Raw genomic sequence first — 19,250 nt, forward strand, 5'->3', positions numbered from 1 at the left:
TAGCTAATGCACTCTGCAAAAACCACATTCACTTGTTAAAAAAAAAACATAACACAAATGACAAGATACCGTGTAAGTGGAGAGTGCTGTGTTGCGTAAGACTATACTTCAGACTTGTACAGCGCATGGCTACCCTTAGACATCCCAGCGCTGCTAGTGCAAAGGCTGCTCTTAATGATCCAATGAGGGAGTGTTTAGAGTTCCTTTGTTGTCACGGAGATGAGAAGGGTGTTCCAAAGCTGAGCTCCATTGTAGCGAAAGGATCGACCTCCCCATCCAGATCCTTTAATCAGAGGACCTTGGCCAATTAGGCATTAGAGGAACGCAAAGTACGTTACGGAAGATCTAGGTAGATCAAAGATCGAGATATCAGTGGACCCTTTTCAAAGAGGGCCCTGTGGGCGATGCAGAGAGAATTTTGACTCGCTCTACCACTGGGAGCCGGTGAAGAGCCTTGAGGCTTTGACGGGGGCAGAATGATGTCTAGGAACATTGTGCAGAACTCGGGTAGCTGCGTTCTGCCCTGTCTGTAATTTGTCATGTCTTTTATGGGGTTCCCCGTTAAAGATAATTTCCATAGTCCAGTTAAGCCAGTATAAGGGCCTGGACTACAAGCCTCCACATCCTGTGAACGCCAAAACAGGTTCCCGCCAGCTTTGCTGCTTGTGAGACCCCATTAAGGGAGTCATCCAACCAGACTCCCAGGCTTTTTATGGTGGTTTCTGGTGTGGGAGGAGTCTTGGGGGCAGATGGGGTGGTGAGGGGAGGGAGTCCAAGGCAGGTCAGCCAGTCTCAATCCCTTGAAGTATCGGCATCACCGAGGACCAAGAGTTCGGTTTCATTACCAGTTTGTTTCAGACAAGGGAGGCCGAAAGAGGGATGTGACTGAGTGAGGGAAATGACCAATTGCGTATCGTCCACATTGGAAACTATTGATATCCGCAGTGAATGGACGTTATCAGCTAATGGTCCCATATGTTAAGCAGTGTCGTGCTCAGAGCGAATCCCTATGGTATGTCGCATTGAAGGGGGAGAATGTCTGAAGTGCCGCCACCGTCAAAGATTTGAAGCAATCTATCCTCCATTAAGGATTTGAGCCTGGCTAGGGCAGGTACGATGTATTCATTTGATAAGGATTTAGTGGTTAACAGAGTCAAACGCTGCACTAGATCGAGGAGGGTGATAGCTGCCGTACTACCGCGATCAAGCGGCTCTATAGCTGTGCACTCATCCCATCTCTAGATGCTGAGGTAACACCTCCGGTATGACCTACACTGCCCAGAGCTGCACGGCGTCCATGCTGCTGCAGTTAGCTGCAGCTGTTGTGTTTTGACTAGTTTGGCAACTCTGCTGAAAAGTGCTGGTTCTCCTAATAAAACTCATTTTGATGCCGCACACTTTCCTAATCTGATTTTCCACTCTGCATCTCCACTCACCCAGGGTTACAATCTTGCGTTCCCAAATCCTGCACTCTCAAGGAGTTGTTGTTGCCACCCTTCCAACTCTCCACTACTTTTCTATCCCTTTTCTCTCTTCACATACAGCCTTACTAAAGCTTCCATTTTTCCAGGGTTTTCATTTACCTATTCTCTTTGATTCTCCCTCTTTCCCAGTTACTGCCACACTTTCAGATTTACCCATATCACATGTACCCGTTTCCATTCCTCAGGCTAAAGCCTGCTTTCAGTCCCATTGCTCCCTCTACATCTGTGATTCTTTTGTTTCCTCGGTTGTGTGACTGGTAGTCTGTTGTCACTCCCAGCCTCCTCCCAACATTAATTTACAGATTTGTATGCCTTTTTTGATTGACTATTTCTTTATTCTGCTACCCATTTTTCCTAAGCTTTTCTGTTCGAGGCATATGAGCTGCAGATTGTACACTTAGCATAGGTCGCCATCTGGTGTTGGGCCCGGATGTTTGCAGTTTGTTTTTGTTCTTGGACAGTCTTTGGAAGTCACGAGTTTGGTGACTCCTCCTTCGGTCCGTACTGCGCATGGGCTTCGGCTCCATCCTCAGATTGTTTTTTTCCGCCATCGGGCTCGGATGTGATACTTCGTGCTCCGGCTTCGAACTTCTACGGTTCCAGCCTCGACGGAAAATCCTCGATTCTTCGAGTTCCTTCATCATCTTCATCTCTCGAAGCGGCACTTTCTCCATCCCGTACATCGACACCGGCCTTCGGGCCCTCCGCGACTCCGGTCCCGGCCGATGGAAAGGACTCCGTTCAAAAAGTGCCCAAAATGTGGGTCTAAATTTCCCCACACCGACCTCCATCAGGTGTGTAACCTTTGCCTCTCTCCGGAACACGAGGCCAGAGACTGCCCCGCCTGCAAGTCTTTTCGATCGAAGAAGACCATCCGAGATCGAAGAGCTCGACGCACCATGGCGCACTCATCCTCTGCAGCTCCACCGGACATCTTCAGAGACGACGCCGAAGCTTCGGGGCAAACACACACCGAGCAGGAGGAAGACGTCGTCAGCGCTTCCGAGGCCGACGACTCCGACGTGGAGGACATTACACCAGCGCAGCGGGCCGTGAGTACTATGCCCCCTCCTACCCCCACGCCGAAAACCAAAGAGACTCAGGTTACTCCCTCGCCTGCCGGCCTGGGCAAAACCAAAACCAAAACTTCGATCACCCCACCTTCGGGCCCGGTGTCGAAGCTCCCAAAGTCTCATGGCAGCTCGGGATCGAGCCAGCCGACACCCGGTGCCGAAAAACAGCATCCGGCACCGAAGACTGCAAAATCCAGCTCGACTCCGAAACCACCGGTGCCGAAGCCTGGACACTCGGTGCCGACCAAACACAAACACAAATCTGTCGGCACCGATGCTCCGGCGCCGAAACATCATTCGACGCCGAAACACCCGGAGACCTCAAAAAAGCATGGCGCACACAGACCATCGAAACCCCCGGTTCCGAAATCACCGGTGCCGACAGACGACTCGACACCATTGGCTCTGTTTACACCAGACCCTTTACAAAAGACTTTGTCCAAAGATCCAAAGACTGGGCTTTTGACTTTAACTACCAAGAAAAGACGCCTTGATGCTCCGGCTCCTCCTCCTCCACCCAAAAGGAAGGACTCTGCTACTTCTCCCCTCAGAGTGCCCTCCCCACCACCGCCTCCCCTACCCCCTCCACCTCCTCCACCGCCTCCACCTCACAGGTCTCCGCCACCTGTACCTCACTACGATCCGACCCCATCCCCAGATCCGGATGATGGGGATCCGGACAATTACCCGGCGGACGCCCCAATGGATCCCACTCCACCAGGGACCCCAGATCCATGGGAGGATTACAATAACCCTGATATACCCAATGTACCTCAGGACGACTTATACCCATCAAGACCGTCTCCTCCAGAGGACTCCTTAGGGTTTCACCATTTAGTGCAGAGAGCAGCACACTACCATGGGGTGGACATGCACAGTGAACCAGTAGAAGAAGACTTCCTACTGGATACATTTGATATACAAGACAAATCCACTTCCATTTTACCCATGCTTAAGGGTGTCACCAAGCACGCTACAGAGGTGTTCAAAGACCCTGTCAGAGCCAGAGTACTGAACCCTAGAATAGAGAAGAAGTATAAGGCGGCACCCACAGACCCTGCTTACATCAAGGGCCCTGCTCCCCTAGATTCCCTAGTTGTCTCCACAGCTAGAAAGCGGGCTAACTCCCAATCCTCAGGAGATGCCCCACCGCCAGACAAAGAATCTAAACTTCTGGACGCGTCTGGTAAACGCACCGCCTCCCAAGCTGCAAACATGTGGCGCATTGCAAACACACAAGCACTGCTTGCGCGATATGATAGAGCACACTATGACGAACTAGAGGCTCTTATGCAGCACCTTCCAGAAAAATACAAGCACAAGGCTCATGACCTGATACAGGAGGGTAAACTAATTACAAACACCTCCATTAAGTGTGCCCTCGATGCAGCCGACACTGCTTCTAGGGCCATAAATACCAGTGTCCTGCTTCGTCGCCACGCCTGGCTCAGGATCTCAGGTTTCAAGCCTGAAGTCCAGGCATCCATACTCAATCACCCCTTTGACCAGGAAACACTCTTTGGGCCAAAGGTAGACGAAGCGCTCGAAAAGATGAAGAAAGACACAGACACAGCAAAGTCTATGGGGGCACTCCAAACACAAGCCTCCAAACGTTCCTTTCGACGCTCGTCCTTTCGTGGCACAGGCAGAGGCTCCTCCACCGATAACGCCTCTACCTCCTACAAGTCCCCTCCTCAAAATACCTTTTCAAAGGGCAATCAGAGAGGTGGTTACAGGGGTAACAACAATAAGGGCAGGGGCAAAACCAACAACACCCGTTCTGCCACCCCCCCCGCACAATGACTCCCCTCCGCTCCCCCCAGACCATTCCACTCCGGTCGGGGGCAGACTACAAAACTTTATCCACGTATGGGAGTCCATAACATCGGACAAATGGGTAACCCAAATCATTCGGTCAGGGTACTGTCTCGAACTAACATCTACCCCACCCAATATCCCACCAAGGCACCGTCCAATGTCTCAAGAACATTCCACACTGCTCAAACAAGAGGTACTCTCACTCCTCCAAAAACACGCTATAGAGCAGGTCCCCGTCAATCAACAAAATCTAGGGGTCTACTCCCTATATTTCTTAATACCAAAGAAAGACTGGACCCTCAGACCCATTCTCGACCTCCGGCCCCTAAATGCCTACATACATTCAGACCATTTTCACATGGTCACCCTACAGCAAGTCCTCCCACTCCTCTGCCAGGGAGACTTTCTCACAACCTTGGATCTGAAAGACGCATACTTTCACATTCCAATACACCCCTCTCACAGGAAATACCTCAGGTTCGTGGTGGACGGGCAACATTACCAATTCACGGTTCTCCCCTTCGGGGTCACCACCGCACCGCGGGTGTTTACCAAATGCCTAGCAGTAGTAGCAGCACACCTCAGACGTCAACACATTCACGTCTTCCCTTACCTGGACGACTGGCTGATAAAAGCCGCGTCCTACGACCAATGTGTGCAGCATACAAACAGCACCATCCAACTGCTCCACCAGCTAGGCTTCACGGTGAACTACCAAAAGTCCCACCTCATACCATCTCACACAAAGCAATATCTCGGGGCCACTATAGACACCTCCAAGGGTATTGCCTATCCAAACTCAGCCAGAATCACAAGCATTCAAGCCTTACGCAAAACATTCCTTCCTCAACACTCTCTTCCAGCAAGAGTGTTTATGAAGCTCATAGGAATGATGGCGTCTTGCATCTTCATAGTGCCCCATGCAAGACTCCACATGCGTCCACTTCAATAGTGCCTAGCACAACAGTGGAACCAGGCCCAGGGTCAGCTGACGGATCTGGTGTTGGTGGACGGCCGCACACATCACTCTCTGCAGTGGTGGAACACCACAAACCTTTCCAAAGGGCGGCCGTTCCTGGACCCGGTTCCTCAGGTGATTCTAACAGCGGACGCATCGCTCTCCGGCTGGGGAGCGCACCTCCTACACCTCACCATGCAAGGTCTATGGACGCCACAGCAAAAATCGCTCCACATCAACCACCTGGAGCTCTTGGCGATCTTTCTAGCCCTAAAATCTTTCCAAAAACAGATTTCGGGCAAAGCAGTCCTCATTCGCACAGACAATATGACTGCGATGTATTATATACAAAAACAGGGGGGGACACACTCTCCCCAGCTCTCCCGCTTAGCCCAGAGCATATGGAGATGGGCAATTCCCCAAAACATCTTTCTCCTGGCACAGCACGTTCCAGGCGTACAAAACACCATGGCAGATCTGCTCAGCAGACAAACACAACAACTACACGAATGGGAACTGCATCCACAAGTTCTTCACCCATTCTTCCAACAGTGGGGGCATCCTCAGATAGACCTCTTCGCCACCCACGAAAACAAAAAATGCCCAAGCTTCGCCGCCAGATACCCACACCCATTGTCCAAGGGCAATGCGATATGGATGAACTGGTCAGGCAGATTTGCATACGCCTTTCCACCTCTCCCACTAATTCCATTAGTGGTCAGGAAGCTACAACAGCACTCCCTCACACTCATTCTGGTAGCTCCGACGTGGGCCAGGCAGCCGTGGTACACCACGCTACTACAACTGTCAGTGGTACCACATCAAAAATATCATCTATCCCCATGCCTCCTAACCCAGAACCATGGAGAAATCAGGCACCCGGACCCAGCTCAGCTCAACCTGGCGATCTGGCTCCTGAAATCCTAGAATTCGGATACCTTAACCTTCCCCCTGATTGCATGAACATCATCATGGAAGCCAGACGTCCTACCACTAGAGCATGCTATGCCGCAAAGTGGAAAAGATTTGTAATTTACTGCCGTAACAATACAATCAACCCTCTAGATGCATCCATACAGCACATAATATGCTATCTGCTCCATCTTCACAGGTGTAACCTGGCATATTCATCCATACGCCTACACCTAGCAGCGATCGCTGCCTATCTACAAAACAGGCAGCATTTATCACTCTTCAGAGTGCCCGCTATTAAAGCCTTCATGGAAGGCCTTAAACGAGTAATTCCTCCCAGGGCACCACCTTCCCCTGTATGGAATCTAAATTTGGTTCTTACACGTCTAATGGGTCCGCCCTTCGAACCAATGCACAAATGTGAGCTACAGTTTCTCACCTGGAAAACAGCTTTCCTTGTAGCTATCACTTTTGCAGCGTGAATCTTTCTGGATTCACTATGCTGTGCATTATTCCGCGATCTTGTGGTTGGGTCCGGATTCGTAGTCTTTTCTTTTTTTTTTTTTTTTTTTTTTGTAGCCCAGGTGGGCGTCGACGTCCACCATTTGGTGCACCTCCCGTGACGTCGTCGTGCTTCCTGCGGAAGTCCCACCTTTGGGGCGCCATCTTCGGATTCTTTTTTCCGCCGTTGGGTCTGGATCGACATCGGGAAGCTCCAGAAATTCACTCGGAGGAAGAAGGAAGAAAAGCGAGTTTCATCGATAGAATCAAGAGAAGACATCAGGAATAGAACAGATTTCATCAGGAGCGCGAAGAAAGAGGACCAGCGAGCTTTTTCTTCGACAGCCTTGGAGAATGCACGCTCAGAGACCCTGAGCGAAATGGACAAGACGCCATTCAAGTTCTGCCCAAACTGCCACCACAAGTTCGCGCAGAAAGACCAGCATCCGGTCTGCAACCTCTGCCTACCGGTGGATCACCAGAGTATCGACTGCAACGCCTGCTCAGCCTTCGCGCCGAAGACACTCAGGGTGAGAGAGAGGCAGAGAAGAGCCAACGCCAACATGGATGGCAAAGGGAAACCCCCGACACTCTACGAGCTGGGCCTCGACACGGACGACGAGGACAACGTCGCCGAGACAGCCGAAAACTTCACGGTCGTAGAGACCGACAAGAAAAAAGAAGACGAGGTAAGAGAATCGTCGAGCGCAAATCAAAAAACACCTCAAACACGAGGGGGACTCGAAGAAAACCGAGTCAAGGTCCACGAAGGGAGCCCCGGCGCCGAAAACTTCGACGTCCAAAGGGGGAACTTCGGACAAAAGGCCCAGCGGATCCTTACAAAAGGACTCCCTGGTGCAGAAAGACGCCGAAAGGCAAGGGTCGTCGAAATCATCCCATGAAACGGGCCGATCGACGCAGAAAGAACGTTCGACGTCGACGCAAGTTTCATCGAAAAGACCCGCGGTCGACGCCGAAAGCATCTCCGAAATGGAGAAAAAGAGGCGGCTCGAGGCCGAAATGGAGAACATCCTTCAAAGGAAGAAGGAGTTCGACGCCAGGATGAAGGAATTCAAGATTCCAACGGCTTCATCGGCGGACGTCGTCGAGGTCGAAGAGGAGTTCGACGCCGAAGGGCTGACAAGGGATCTCGAAGAAGAAGAGGAGCCCTATTATGAGGAAGAAGCCGAGGAAGAAGACCAACAGTCGTTCTTCGAATCGGCGGCATCTACCAGCAACGACGTCGAATGGCACGATCTCGACACCGAAAACCCGGAAGAGCCCGTGGACACGTACCCCTCGAGGCCTTCGCCACCCGACGACATCGGGGTATACAATATGGTGGTGAAGAGCGCAGCACTGGCCTTCGGCGTCAAACTCGACGAGGAGAGGCCGAAAGCCGATTTTCTCGTCGAAACACTGCTCCCCATCCAGACTAGGAGTCCGTTCCTCCCCATGCTACAAAGTGTGATGAACCAGGGGAGAGAAGCCTTCAAGGAGCCTGCCACCTGCCGGTCGATCACACCCAGGACAGAGAAGAAATATAAGCACTCCTCCCTGGACCCACCTTACATCAAGGGTAGCGTCACCGCAGACTCCATCATAGCCTCCACGGCCAGGAGAAGGGCCAACGTTCCAGCAACTTCGGGCCCACCTCCGGATAAAGAGAGCAGGAGGATCGACCTCACAGGCAGAAAGGTCGAGAGGAACGCCGCAATGCACTGGCGCATGGCGAATTCGAATGCACTCCTCAATAGACACCAATACCAACACTGGGATGAGATGGGGGAGCTAGTAAAGCACCTCCCCGAAGAATACCGCCAGAGAGCCTCTCACCTGGTGAATGAAGGAAAGAACATCGCCAACTCCTGTATAAAGACGGCGTTGGATGGGGCAGAGACTTCAGCAAGACTCATGGCCATAGGGGTCACAGAGAGGAGGCATGCATGGCTAAGAATCTCGGGATTCAAACCGGAAGTGCAGAACAACATCCTTGGCACCCCCTTCAACGGAGAGACACTGTTCGGAGCAACGGTGGACGAAAAGCTCACCCAGCTCAAGAAGGAAAACGAGACAGCGAGGTCCATGGGGGCCCTACAGCTGAGGGGAATGAGACGAGGTAATCCCTCGAGGAGACCCTACGGTAGGGGTGCAAGCCAACAAGGGACATCGCACCAGGCGTTCCAACAAGGTCAGCAGGGCGAAGGTCACGGTCAAGGTCAGCAGAAGCAAAGCTGGCAATATCAACCTCGGGGCCAGTCCTTTCGCGGGAGAGGGAACAGACGTGGCCAAAGGAGGAGAGGGGGCGATCAGCCCTCCTCGAAGTGACTCAGCACGCAAGAAGACGCCTACCCTCGTCAGGTCCCCAAGGGTGAGGCGCAAAAAAGTGTCATCAGGGGGAGGAGAAGATTCAAGAGCCTACGAGCATACGTCACCAGTAGGCGGAAGGCTGAGGTTCTACCTTCAGGAGTGGCGGCGTATAACCACAGACAAGTGGATACGGAACATCGTGCAGTACGGATACTGCGTAGACTTGGAGAAAAGACCTCCAAACAGGAAACCGAAGGGAATACAGAGATCTGCCCAAGAACTGGCAATACTCAGAGAAGAAACGCGGAAACTCCTACAAAAGGGAGCCATAGAGGCAGTGCCGTTCGGGGAACGCAACAAAGGGGTCTACTCAAACTACTTCGTGGTTCCGAAGGTAGACGGAGACCTCAGGCCCATACTGGACCTCCGTTACCTAAACAAGTTCATAAGAACGCAAAGGTTCAAAATGACTTCACTGCAGGAGGTACTGCCACAGATAAGAGAAGGGGACTTCATGGTCACCGTGGACCTCAAGGATGCCTACCTTCACATCCCAATAAACAGAAGGCACAAGGGCCTTCTAAGATTCAACATCGAACAGGAACACTACCAGTTCACAACCCTGGCCTTCGGATTAAAATCAGCGCCAAGGGTCTTTACAAAATGCCTGTCGGCGGTAGCGGCACACCTACGAAAGCAGGGCATACACGTATACCCATACTTGGACGACTGGCTGGTCAAGGCAAACTCACGCGAGAAGTGCGAGAGGCACGCAAAACGCGTAACAGACACCCTCACAAATCTGGGATTTTCCATCCACTGGGGAAAATCATCGCTGGAACCGGAGCAGGTAAAGAATTTCCCGGGGGCACAGATCAACTCCCTCAACAGTACAGTAGTGCCCAGCGACAGGAGGACAGATGCCCTACTGAAGGAGACGCAGCTCTACCAGAAGGGGCGAGCTCTGACAGTGAGGGCGGTGAGCAAGATGATGGGGATGATGGCGTCCTGTATCCAGCTGGTGCCGAATGTACGCCTGCACATGAGACCATTCCAGGAATGGCTGCAACAGCAATGGTCACAAGCAAACGGAAGTTGGGAGGATCTAGTGGTTGTTACGCACGCAGTGCAGGAGGAGATAACTTGGTGGAACAGAGACAACATAACAACGGGGAGAAGCCTGACACCACCAATCCCAACAGTGACCATTACCACGGACGCATCGCAGATGGGATGGGGAGCGCACATGGACAACCTCAGAGTGAGGGGTCTATGGGCTCCGGCAGACGCGGTCCGCCACATCAACTACCTAGAGTTGAAAACGATACTGCTAGCCCTGAAGGCATTCCAGAGACACCTGTGCGGCCAGAGGGTGTTGGTACAGACAGACAACACCACGGCGATGTTCTACATCAACAAACAAGGGGGGACACAGTCGTTTCCCCTCTCATCCCTAGCTCAGGAGATTTGGAGATGGGCCATACCTCTCAAGATAGATCTACTGGCAATTCACCTACCAGGGAAGGACAATGTGGAGGCAGACTGGCTGAGCAGGCAGACGTCAGCATCGCACGAGTGGGAGCTCAATGGCCAGGAAACGGAGAAAATCTTCCGGAGATGGGGGACTCCCACAATAGACCTATTTGCAACACGCCACAATGCAAAATGCCAAAGCTTCGCGTCCAGGCAACCAGATCAGCAATCCAAGGGAAATGCCCTATGGATAAGCTGGTGGAGGACATTTGCCTACGCCTTTCCACCGATACCCCTGTTGCACAGAGTGCTCGACAAGTGCAGAACCAGCAACATGACTCTGATCCTGGTGGCCCCACAGTGGGCGAGGCAGACATGGTTCTCACAGATTCAAGAAATGGCGCAAGGCAATCCGTACAGGTTCGAGAGGAGAAAAGACCTGCTCTCAATGCAAAACGGGGAGGTCCTGCACCCAGAGCCAGAGACCCTCAACCTAGCAGCATGGCTCCTGAAGACCTAGAGTTCGCACACCTAAGGTTACCTCAGAGCACTATGCGAGTGCTACGGGAGGCAAGGAAACCTACTACAAGAAAGTGCTACAGCGCAAAGTGGAAGAGATTCACGGTGTGGTGCAGGAAGAAGAGCCTGCACAACAGAATGACAAGAGACTCAACTGTGCTGAGGTACCTCACACACCTTCTAAAGAGTAACCTCTGCTCGAGCTCCCTAAGGGTGCACCTAGCAGCGATCGTTGCCTACACCAGAGGTGAGAAGGGTGGAAGTTTCTTCAGCTCGCAGGTGGTGAAGAGATTCATGGAGGGAGCCAAAAGAATGGCACCCCCGAAAAGGTTGCCGCCGCCGGCATGGAATTTAAACGTGGTTCTGACGGAGCTCATGAAGGCGCCGTTTGAACCCATTCACAAGGCCAATCTACAAATGTTGACGATGAAAACTGCCTTTCTAGTGGCCATAACCTCACTACGCAGGGTGAGCGAGCTTCAAGCACTAACGCTACAGGAGCCCTACATTCAAATTCACAAGGACAGGGTAGTCCTGAGGACGGACCCACACTTCATGCCCAAGGTAGTGTCGGCGTTCCACATGAATCAGAGTATCCAGATACCGAGTTTCTTCCAAAACCCGACTACAAACGCAGAAAAGGCCCTGCACACCCTCGATGCCAGAAGAGCGGTGATGCACTACATTGAAAGAACCAAGGAACTCAGGAAGTCGAAGCAGCTGTTTGTGTCCTTTGCTACTAGCTTCATGGGTAGACCAGTGACCAAGGGCACCATCGCTAGGTGGATTGCCCTCACTATTCAATTCTGTCACAAACAGGCTGGACAGGAGCTAACGGAGGGGCCACAAGCTCACTCCACAAGGAAGAAGGGGGCCGCAGTTGCCTTCCTGGCAAACACGCCCATCCAAGACATTTGTCTCGCAGCAACGTGGGCATCTGTGCACACGTTCACAAAGCACTACTGCGTGGACATTCAAATGAATAAGGAAGCACAGGTCGGACAGAAGGTGCTACAACACATTTTCAACGACCAGCGATCATCTTCCACCCAGCCACCACAAAAATAGGAAAACCGCTACAAAGTCTATGCACAGCATAGTGAATCCAGAAAGATTCACGCTGCAAAACGAAAAGTTTCTTACCTGTCGGTGTAGTTTTGCAGCTTGAAGATCTTTCTGGATTCACTAGCGAACCCACCCACCTCCGCCAGGAAGATGAGGCTGGAGGAAGAGGGGGTGAAATGGATAGGATCAAATAGGTGGAGACGTACAGAAATATGGACAAAAAGATTAATCAATCGCCTAGGGTTAAAAAAAAAAAAAAAACAGGGAAAAAAGAACCCGAAGATGGCGCCCCAAAGGTGGGACTTCCGCAGGAAGCACGACGACGTCACGGGAGGTGCACCAAATGGTGGACGTCGACGCCCACCTGGGCTACAAAAAAAAAAAAAAAAAACAAAGAAAAGACTACGAATCCGGACCCAACCACAAGATCGCGGAATAATGCACAGCATAGTGAATCCAGAAAGATCTTCAAGCTGCAAAACTACACCGACAGGTAAGAAACTTTTCGTTCCCTTAGAAGGGTTGGTGAAATACAAGCGTTCACCATACAGGAACCCTACATACAAATGCATCACAGCAAGGTCATACTTCGCACAAATCCGAAGTTTCTGCCCAAAGTCATTTCCCCCTTCCACCTCAATCAATCAGTGGAATTACCTGTCTTCTTTTCGCAACCCCAATCTGTTGCAGAAAGGGCCTTACACACGCTTGATGTAAAAAGGGCGTTACTATACTACATACAAAGAACGCAACCCTTCAGGAAGACTAAACAATTGTTCGTTTCCTTCTCTCCACCACATAAAGGCAACCCCATTTCAAAATCAGGGATAGCTAGGTGGATTGTAAAATGCATACAAATTTGCTATCAAAAGGCAAAGAGAACATTATCTGTTCCCCCTAAAGCCCACTCTACAAGAAAGTTAGGGGCTTCTATGGCTTTTCTAGGGAATATACCCTTAGATGACATCTGCAAGGCAGCCACATGGTCTACACCGCACACCTTCACAAAACACTACTGTGTAGATGTGCATTCCAAGCAGCAAGCTAGGGTGGGCCAGGCTGTACTAAAGACACTTTTTCAAACAGCTGCAACGGATACCGGTGGTCGCCGCTAAGGTTGGGTACTGCTATATAATCTATGCTAAGTGTACAATCTGCAGCTCATATGCCTCGAACGGAATATGCTACTTACCAGTATGCATCTGTTCTTGGCATGTAGAGCTGCAGAGTTGTACACGCCCACCCGCCTCCCCGGCTACCTGTATCCGTTCCAGTACATCTTATTTAGATACAACACATGGGTTTCTCACTGTTATTACTACGCTCCATCATTTCCCTATTGGCGAAAAACAATCTGAGGATGGAGCCGAAGCCCATGCGCAGTACGGACCGAAGGAGGAGTCGCCAAACTCGTGACTTCCAAAGACTGTCCAAGAAGAAAAACAAACTGCAAACATCCGGGCCCAACACCAGATGGCGACCTATGCTAAGTGTACAACTCTGCAGCTCTACATGCCAAGAACAGATGCATACTGGTAAGTAGCATATTCCTTTTTAGTTGTAATAAGTAGTATGCAACACCTTGTGCCTCCCACTTGCTTCTGTCTCCATGTCACTGACACCTTCCCAGTCGTTTCACTTCATAAAAACGAAGAAAAAAATAATTATTTTCCAGCTTAATGCTTCCAACTCTTATTCTTCTATCCTCTTTTTCCCACCAGTGCTCCACTAGGTCTGTGCCTACTTTTCTAGGAATAGTACATCGTTTGTATCTCACCTGTATTTGTTTTATTGTCGCTTGCTTCTAGACTCGAATTTCTGATTGGCGAGAAGGAGCACTTAACGGAAATTACCTCAAACAAAAACTTCAAGATGCAGCCGAACAAATAAGACAGTATGAAATTAACGCCACTCCAAAGGGCTGGTCCTGCCACTGGGACAGGTACGCATCTTCTACCCTTTTCACCTTTCACCTTTGACTTCTCAAACATGACTTGTGACCACCGCCACCTGACGCCGTGACATCCTCTGTCTGGAGACTGGAAAGAGGTGCTAACCAGGCCCAGCCTGCCGCACACGCACAGTTTGGGCCAGCCACAAACTGGAGACACATGAGTAAATGTTAAAAGTAGCTTCGTGATTGGACTGAGCAGATGTTTCCTGTCCAGGGTGTAATTGCATTGTGTAGGGCAGGAATGGGGGGAGCGCTTGCGAGAGCTCTGTACGCTTTGCAGGATTTCTGGAAGGTTCAACCTCTCGAGTAACGTCAGCGAAGTTTACAGGATCACCGTGGCAGCAGCTGTGAATGAAGATGAAGATAAGAGACTCCTACATCAGGTCAGATCTTAAGATTTTTATTTGCCTTGAGTTTTTGTAATTTACATTTTTTGCTCTTATTTTTCAGTTCCCAGATCCTTTTACAACTTAGCTTTCACTGCTGTTGTCCTAACTGTGGTCTCGGCAGTCCCTCTGGGAAGTAGGCGGCCTGCTCGTCTAGGCAGCTTTCTGTCAGTAGTCCGCAGAAGAAAAAGTTCCCATCTGTTAAGTGGCCAAACCCACTTTTGAGTTTTGATATTGCCCCTGAGCTGGTTTCTTCCTGCTTTGTTTGTCAGCCTAGGGGTGTAGCTATTCACAGGGTGCCCCAATCCTGCTGTGTGCATTGTTGTCTTAAAGTTTGTGTGTGCATCTGTTTTTGGCAGTGAATCAGTGACTGGCTTCCCGAAGAGTCTTGTGCTCTTTGGGGAGTGCCAGGTGTGCCTGTCCCTGCTAGGATATGAGGCTTAAACAAGCTTTCTTTTTCTTGTGCTTTAGGGAGCATAGGCGTTATTTCTATCTAAATGAACAGACAGGTGAATCCCAGTGGGAGTTCCCTGATGTAGATGATGATGGAGAAGATGCACCAGAGGTGACCACAGCTCCAGAAAGCAAGGCTGCAGCTCCCCCTAAAGCAGCCCCGAAAGTGGCCGTTCCTCTGACTGACCCAACAAACAACCTTGCAGGTAAGGACATGTTTTTTTTTTTTTTAGAGCTTTGTCACTCAGTAGCCAGTATCTTGTTCACTTGTGTCTACACGTTCAAACATTTGTCAGCAAACCCTTGACCAAAGTAGTGTTAGTGAATGGTAGTAGTCGATGCCTACAAATTTGTAATTAATGTGCACACAGCTCTGAAGGAGGCTGCAGTGCAAGAAATCTTTCAGTGCCTACATTGGATTAGTTGTATTCATGTGGTAGGTCATTTGGCGCTACATGTGACTTGTGTGCGTTTTTGGGTCTCGCTGAGCCAGCGCGCATGCGCTGCTCGGAGAGACATTTAGTATACGGGTTTTCAAAGTACTACCCACATGATTTCAGGCCTGAAGCTTGAGTGCACAATGGCGTGCAGGTGCACAGCTGCTGTTCACACCTCCTCCTCCCTTCTCCCCCTCCCTTTTCGTCTGCTTTGATCAGGTGCCTCTGCTGCTGGCATTCCCCCCCTCCCTTCTCGCTCAGCCCTTGTCACCTCGGCTTGCACTCACCCCTCCTTTAGGCCACTTTCGGCCGCTTTGATGTTCTCAGTGAGCCGCACGGCCAAGGCTTGTTTTAGATGGCAATTCTGCTTCTGTTTACTTTAATCACCAAGTAGGAATAATTTAGACAGCTCTTGAATGCATTGTAAGTGATTTCTTATGTCTGCTTCTTAAAGTGTGTATTAAAACCGGTTTTGACTAATTTACTTACAGGCGTTAACATGAAAGCACTGGTCATGCCTTTAAAACACCTGCCAGGGGGAAACCCTAGCCTGGAAGTTTGCAAAACTCCCTAACGCGCTGTGCGCCGTCTCCCTCCCTCCGTCTGTCTTCTGTGGCCGCCTCTGTGCCTTTAATATTTTTTCTTCTGGCCCCATCTCCCTCAGATCTCTGTGACCGGACTCTTGCATTCCGGTTACTTCTCCATTTACGAGGCAACCCTCCCACCCCCGTTTGTCATCGTTAACTCGAGCAGTCCGTGACGCCTTAGCCCCGAGCTCCTTTCTCCTCGTCGCTCCCTTCCCACGTGGCCACGCTCTCGCGGATGTAGTTTGTGTTTAGGATTGATGCTGGTGTGCACTAGGGTTTGTTTGTAAACAGACATCGGACGCTGCTAAATGATCGGCATGTGCCAGCCCCAGGTCTGAAAGGCTAGTTGGAGAATTAGATTGTCTGCTTCAAGCAACCTTCGTTAACTATCTGTTTTAGTTTTTGGTGTACACAGGTTATGCAGCGGACAAGTAAATACAGAGAGACACTATTAGTTTCACTGAATTAAACATAATCCAGTTTCTCAATGCTAATTGGCGTCATCAGTAAGCGCCACTTGGTGAAAAAATGCTGTTAAAAAAAGTTACTTTTCTTCCTTACAAAAAATCCTCACATCCTAAATGTAGTTTCTCCATCCGGTCATTATACATTTCGCCCTCTTGTCCCACTGAATTTTTTAAGCTTCATAAGCATGCTTGATCTCTTATTTGCTACCTCTTGATAGTCAGAAGTGCTCAGTAATCTTCACAATTCCAGGCTATGTTTTGATAACAGCTGTACGTTCCTCGAGCGTAAGTCCGCACATTAACACCCACATATAATAACTCCTTGGAGCAGGGGTATTAGACTGATAGACTTGATCTGTAACCATGATATTCACCACCGTGAGATCTGCAAGGTTATAACCCTTAGAACGCATGAGCAGGGGTCTTATGTTACTTACCTCTGGGTAATTTTCTCATCACCATAACCCATTCTGCACACTGATGTTTAATGTATGAGTTCTATGAGTGGTGGAATAGCAGCACCAGCCTTCGTTGTACTGGTGCCTTGTGACTTTAAAGTGACTTTGGGGTTGGGCATTCAGCCTTCTGGGGATTTGGAGGACTTTATGGAGTCTGGAAATTTCAGCCTGGCATCTACAGGTCTGTTTTTCTTAGCTGTAGCTGTCTATTTTTAAGTATCCGGTCTGGCTTTAAGTAGCAATCTCACTTTTTGAGGTCACTCTTAACCAGTTGTGATGTGGAACAGCTTTGGCGGGATCTCCTGAGGAAGCTCACTCATGCCATTTTCCCAGGGGTGCAGATGGTTGCTGTGAGAACGTGGCTCTATATACTGTTCCACTTAGGATCTCTTAGGGTTCAGTCACACTCCACCTCCCAGGCTCTCTGAGAGGGGGGGTCTTCCCATTCTTTCCACTACTGGGTCTACATAAGAGATGTGGCTGCCACATTCTGCCTGCTGAGGCCTCTCATTCCCATTCTATGGGCATTCGCTGCTTATTAAGAACCGACAGACCCTCCTGTGCGCTATAGGCAGGGCCAGACTGGGAACCCAAAGCAGCCCAAACAACCATTGGCAAAGCTAATAGCCCTAGCTTGTTGTACGTGTAATGTTACGTGTTTTGCTTTTCCCCTGAAATATTGCCAAAATGTTGACTGTGGGCATGCCAATAGGGTATAATCTGATGCATGGCTAAACTTATAAGGTCCCAAAGGTGAGACCTATTGGCTATGCCAATGCTTGTTGTTGGTTGTAGGAACATGGTTTTGTCTGTTTTGTAGCCAATGGGCTACTGTCCTTAGGGTGACTACACACTTGATGTGCTCACCCCACGTGGGGGAGTGAGCACAATCCCTAATCCTGATTGGGGAGTGCCTGCCATCTGCAAGATGGCGAGCACTGAAGAGAGGGCTTCACCACGCCTCCCCCACCTGAGGGGTGGAGTTGGCAGAGGTGGGCACACCTTCTGGGCTGGCTAGTTTTTCTCACCGAAAAGGAAGGGAGACGGAAAGGAGGCCTGCTCCTGATAGCAGGAGAGGCTGGGGGTTGCATTACAAAGGCTGCCAGGCCTTTGAAGCACCCCTGCCATGGCTCTTCCTGGCCTGGGAAAGATGTTAACACCTCCGACCAGGAATGGCTTTGTTTCTGGGCTCAGGCAGCGAAGGTTCCCACCCAGGGCTCCAGAAACCTGTCTCGTGGTGGCAGGCTGGTGTGTACCAATCAGGGAACCCACCAGAGGCTGGTCGTTTTTCAGGGGGCATCTCTGAGATGCCCTCTGTGTGCAGTTTTGCAGCGTGAATCTTTCTGGATTCACTATGCTGTGCATTATTCCACCATCTAGTGGTTGGGTCCGGAATTGTAGTATTTCTTTTTTTTACGTGGCCCAGGTGGGCGTCTACCATACCACCATTTTGTGTCCTTCGTGACGTCGACGCGCTTCCTCCAGAAGCTCCCACCTTTGGTCGCCATCTTCAGATTCTTTTTTCCGGTCTGGATCAACAGGAAGGAGCTCCAAGACCTTTGGAGAGAAGAATCAACGAAAGATCAGGCTAAATCACCGGAGACAGAGTAAGAAGAAACTCGACTACAGTTCAGAGAACTTCGAAGAATTCAACGTTTTACGAAGGAGAATGCGCATACAGGGGGCTCCCTGTGCGCGGTGATGGACAAGTACGCGCAAAAGGACCAGCATCCGGTTTGCAAGCTCTGCCTGCTGCTCGACCATCGAAGCGAGGACTGCAACGCCTGTGCAGCGTTCACCCCAAAGACCCTCGGAGTAAGGGAGAGATGGAGAAGAGCAAACTACAACATGCAGGGGGAGGGGACGCCCCCATCGCTACGAGACTTGGGACTCTCCAGCGGAGAGGAAGACAACGTAGCAGAAGGACCAGAAGACGTCGTGGTCGTCTAGGTCGAAAAGAAAACATCGAAGGAGGTAAGAGTCGTCGAACACTAAACCCTCCACTGATACTCGCAAAGGCGAGCCAAAGTCCTCGAAAGGTGCAGGGCCGTCGAAGCACTCTACGTCGACCACGGCATCCAGGGACAGACAGTCCGTCGGCTCCTCTGAGAAGGACCACCAGACGGCGAAATCCCAAGACCAGGGAAAGGCACCGAAGAGCAGCCACGAAAAAGAGGCCTCGACGTCAAAAGCCGAAGGGCCGAGACAGGTTTCGACTTCGACAACCGCGAAGAGGAAGGTCGAGGCCTTAGAAGCCGATCACTCGGCAGAGATGGAGAAGAAAAGAAAGCGGCTCGAGGCCGAAATGGCTAACATCTTGCAACGCAAGAAAGACTTCGACGAAAAGCTAAAATCCTACAGCATACCGTCGAAGACTACACCCGAAACAAGAAAG

The 19,250-nt window shown here is 50.6% G+C and overlaps 1 protein-coding gene across 4 annotated transcripts in view; it reads left to right on the plus strand.

Annotated features, from left to right (window-relative positions):
- FNBP4 (formin binding protein 4) overlaps positions 1–19,250 on the plus strand; it is a 298,745-nt gene that overhangs the window by 142,284 nt on the left and 137,211 nt on the right. For all 4 annotated transcript variants that reach the window (XM_085646515.1, XM_085646517.1, XM_085646516.1 and 1 more), the window contains 2 exons: positions 13,922–14,055; positions 14,925–15,112. In XM_085646515.1, the coding sequence (XP_085502641.1) occupies positions 13,922–14,055; positions 14,925–15,112 (322 nt within the window). The remainder of the gene's footprint in view (positions 1–13,921; positions 14,056–14,924; positions 15,113–19,250) is intronic.

This window comes from Triturus cristatus, chromosome 3_1 (genome assembly GCF_964204655.1).
Source record: "Triturus cristatus chromosome 3_1, aTriCri1.1, whole genome shotgun sequence".
Classification (NCBI taxonomy): domain Eukaryota; kingdom Metazoa; phylum Chordata; class Amphibia; order Caudata; family Salamandridae; genus Triturus; species Triturus cristatus.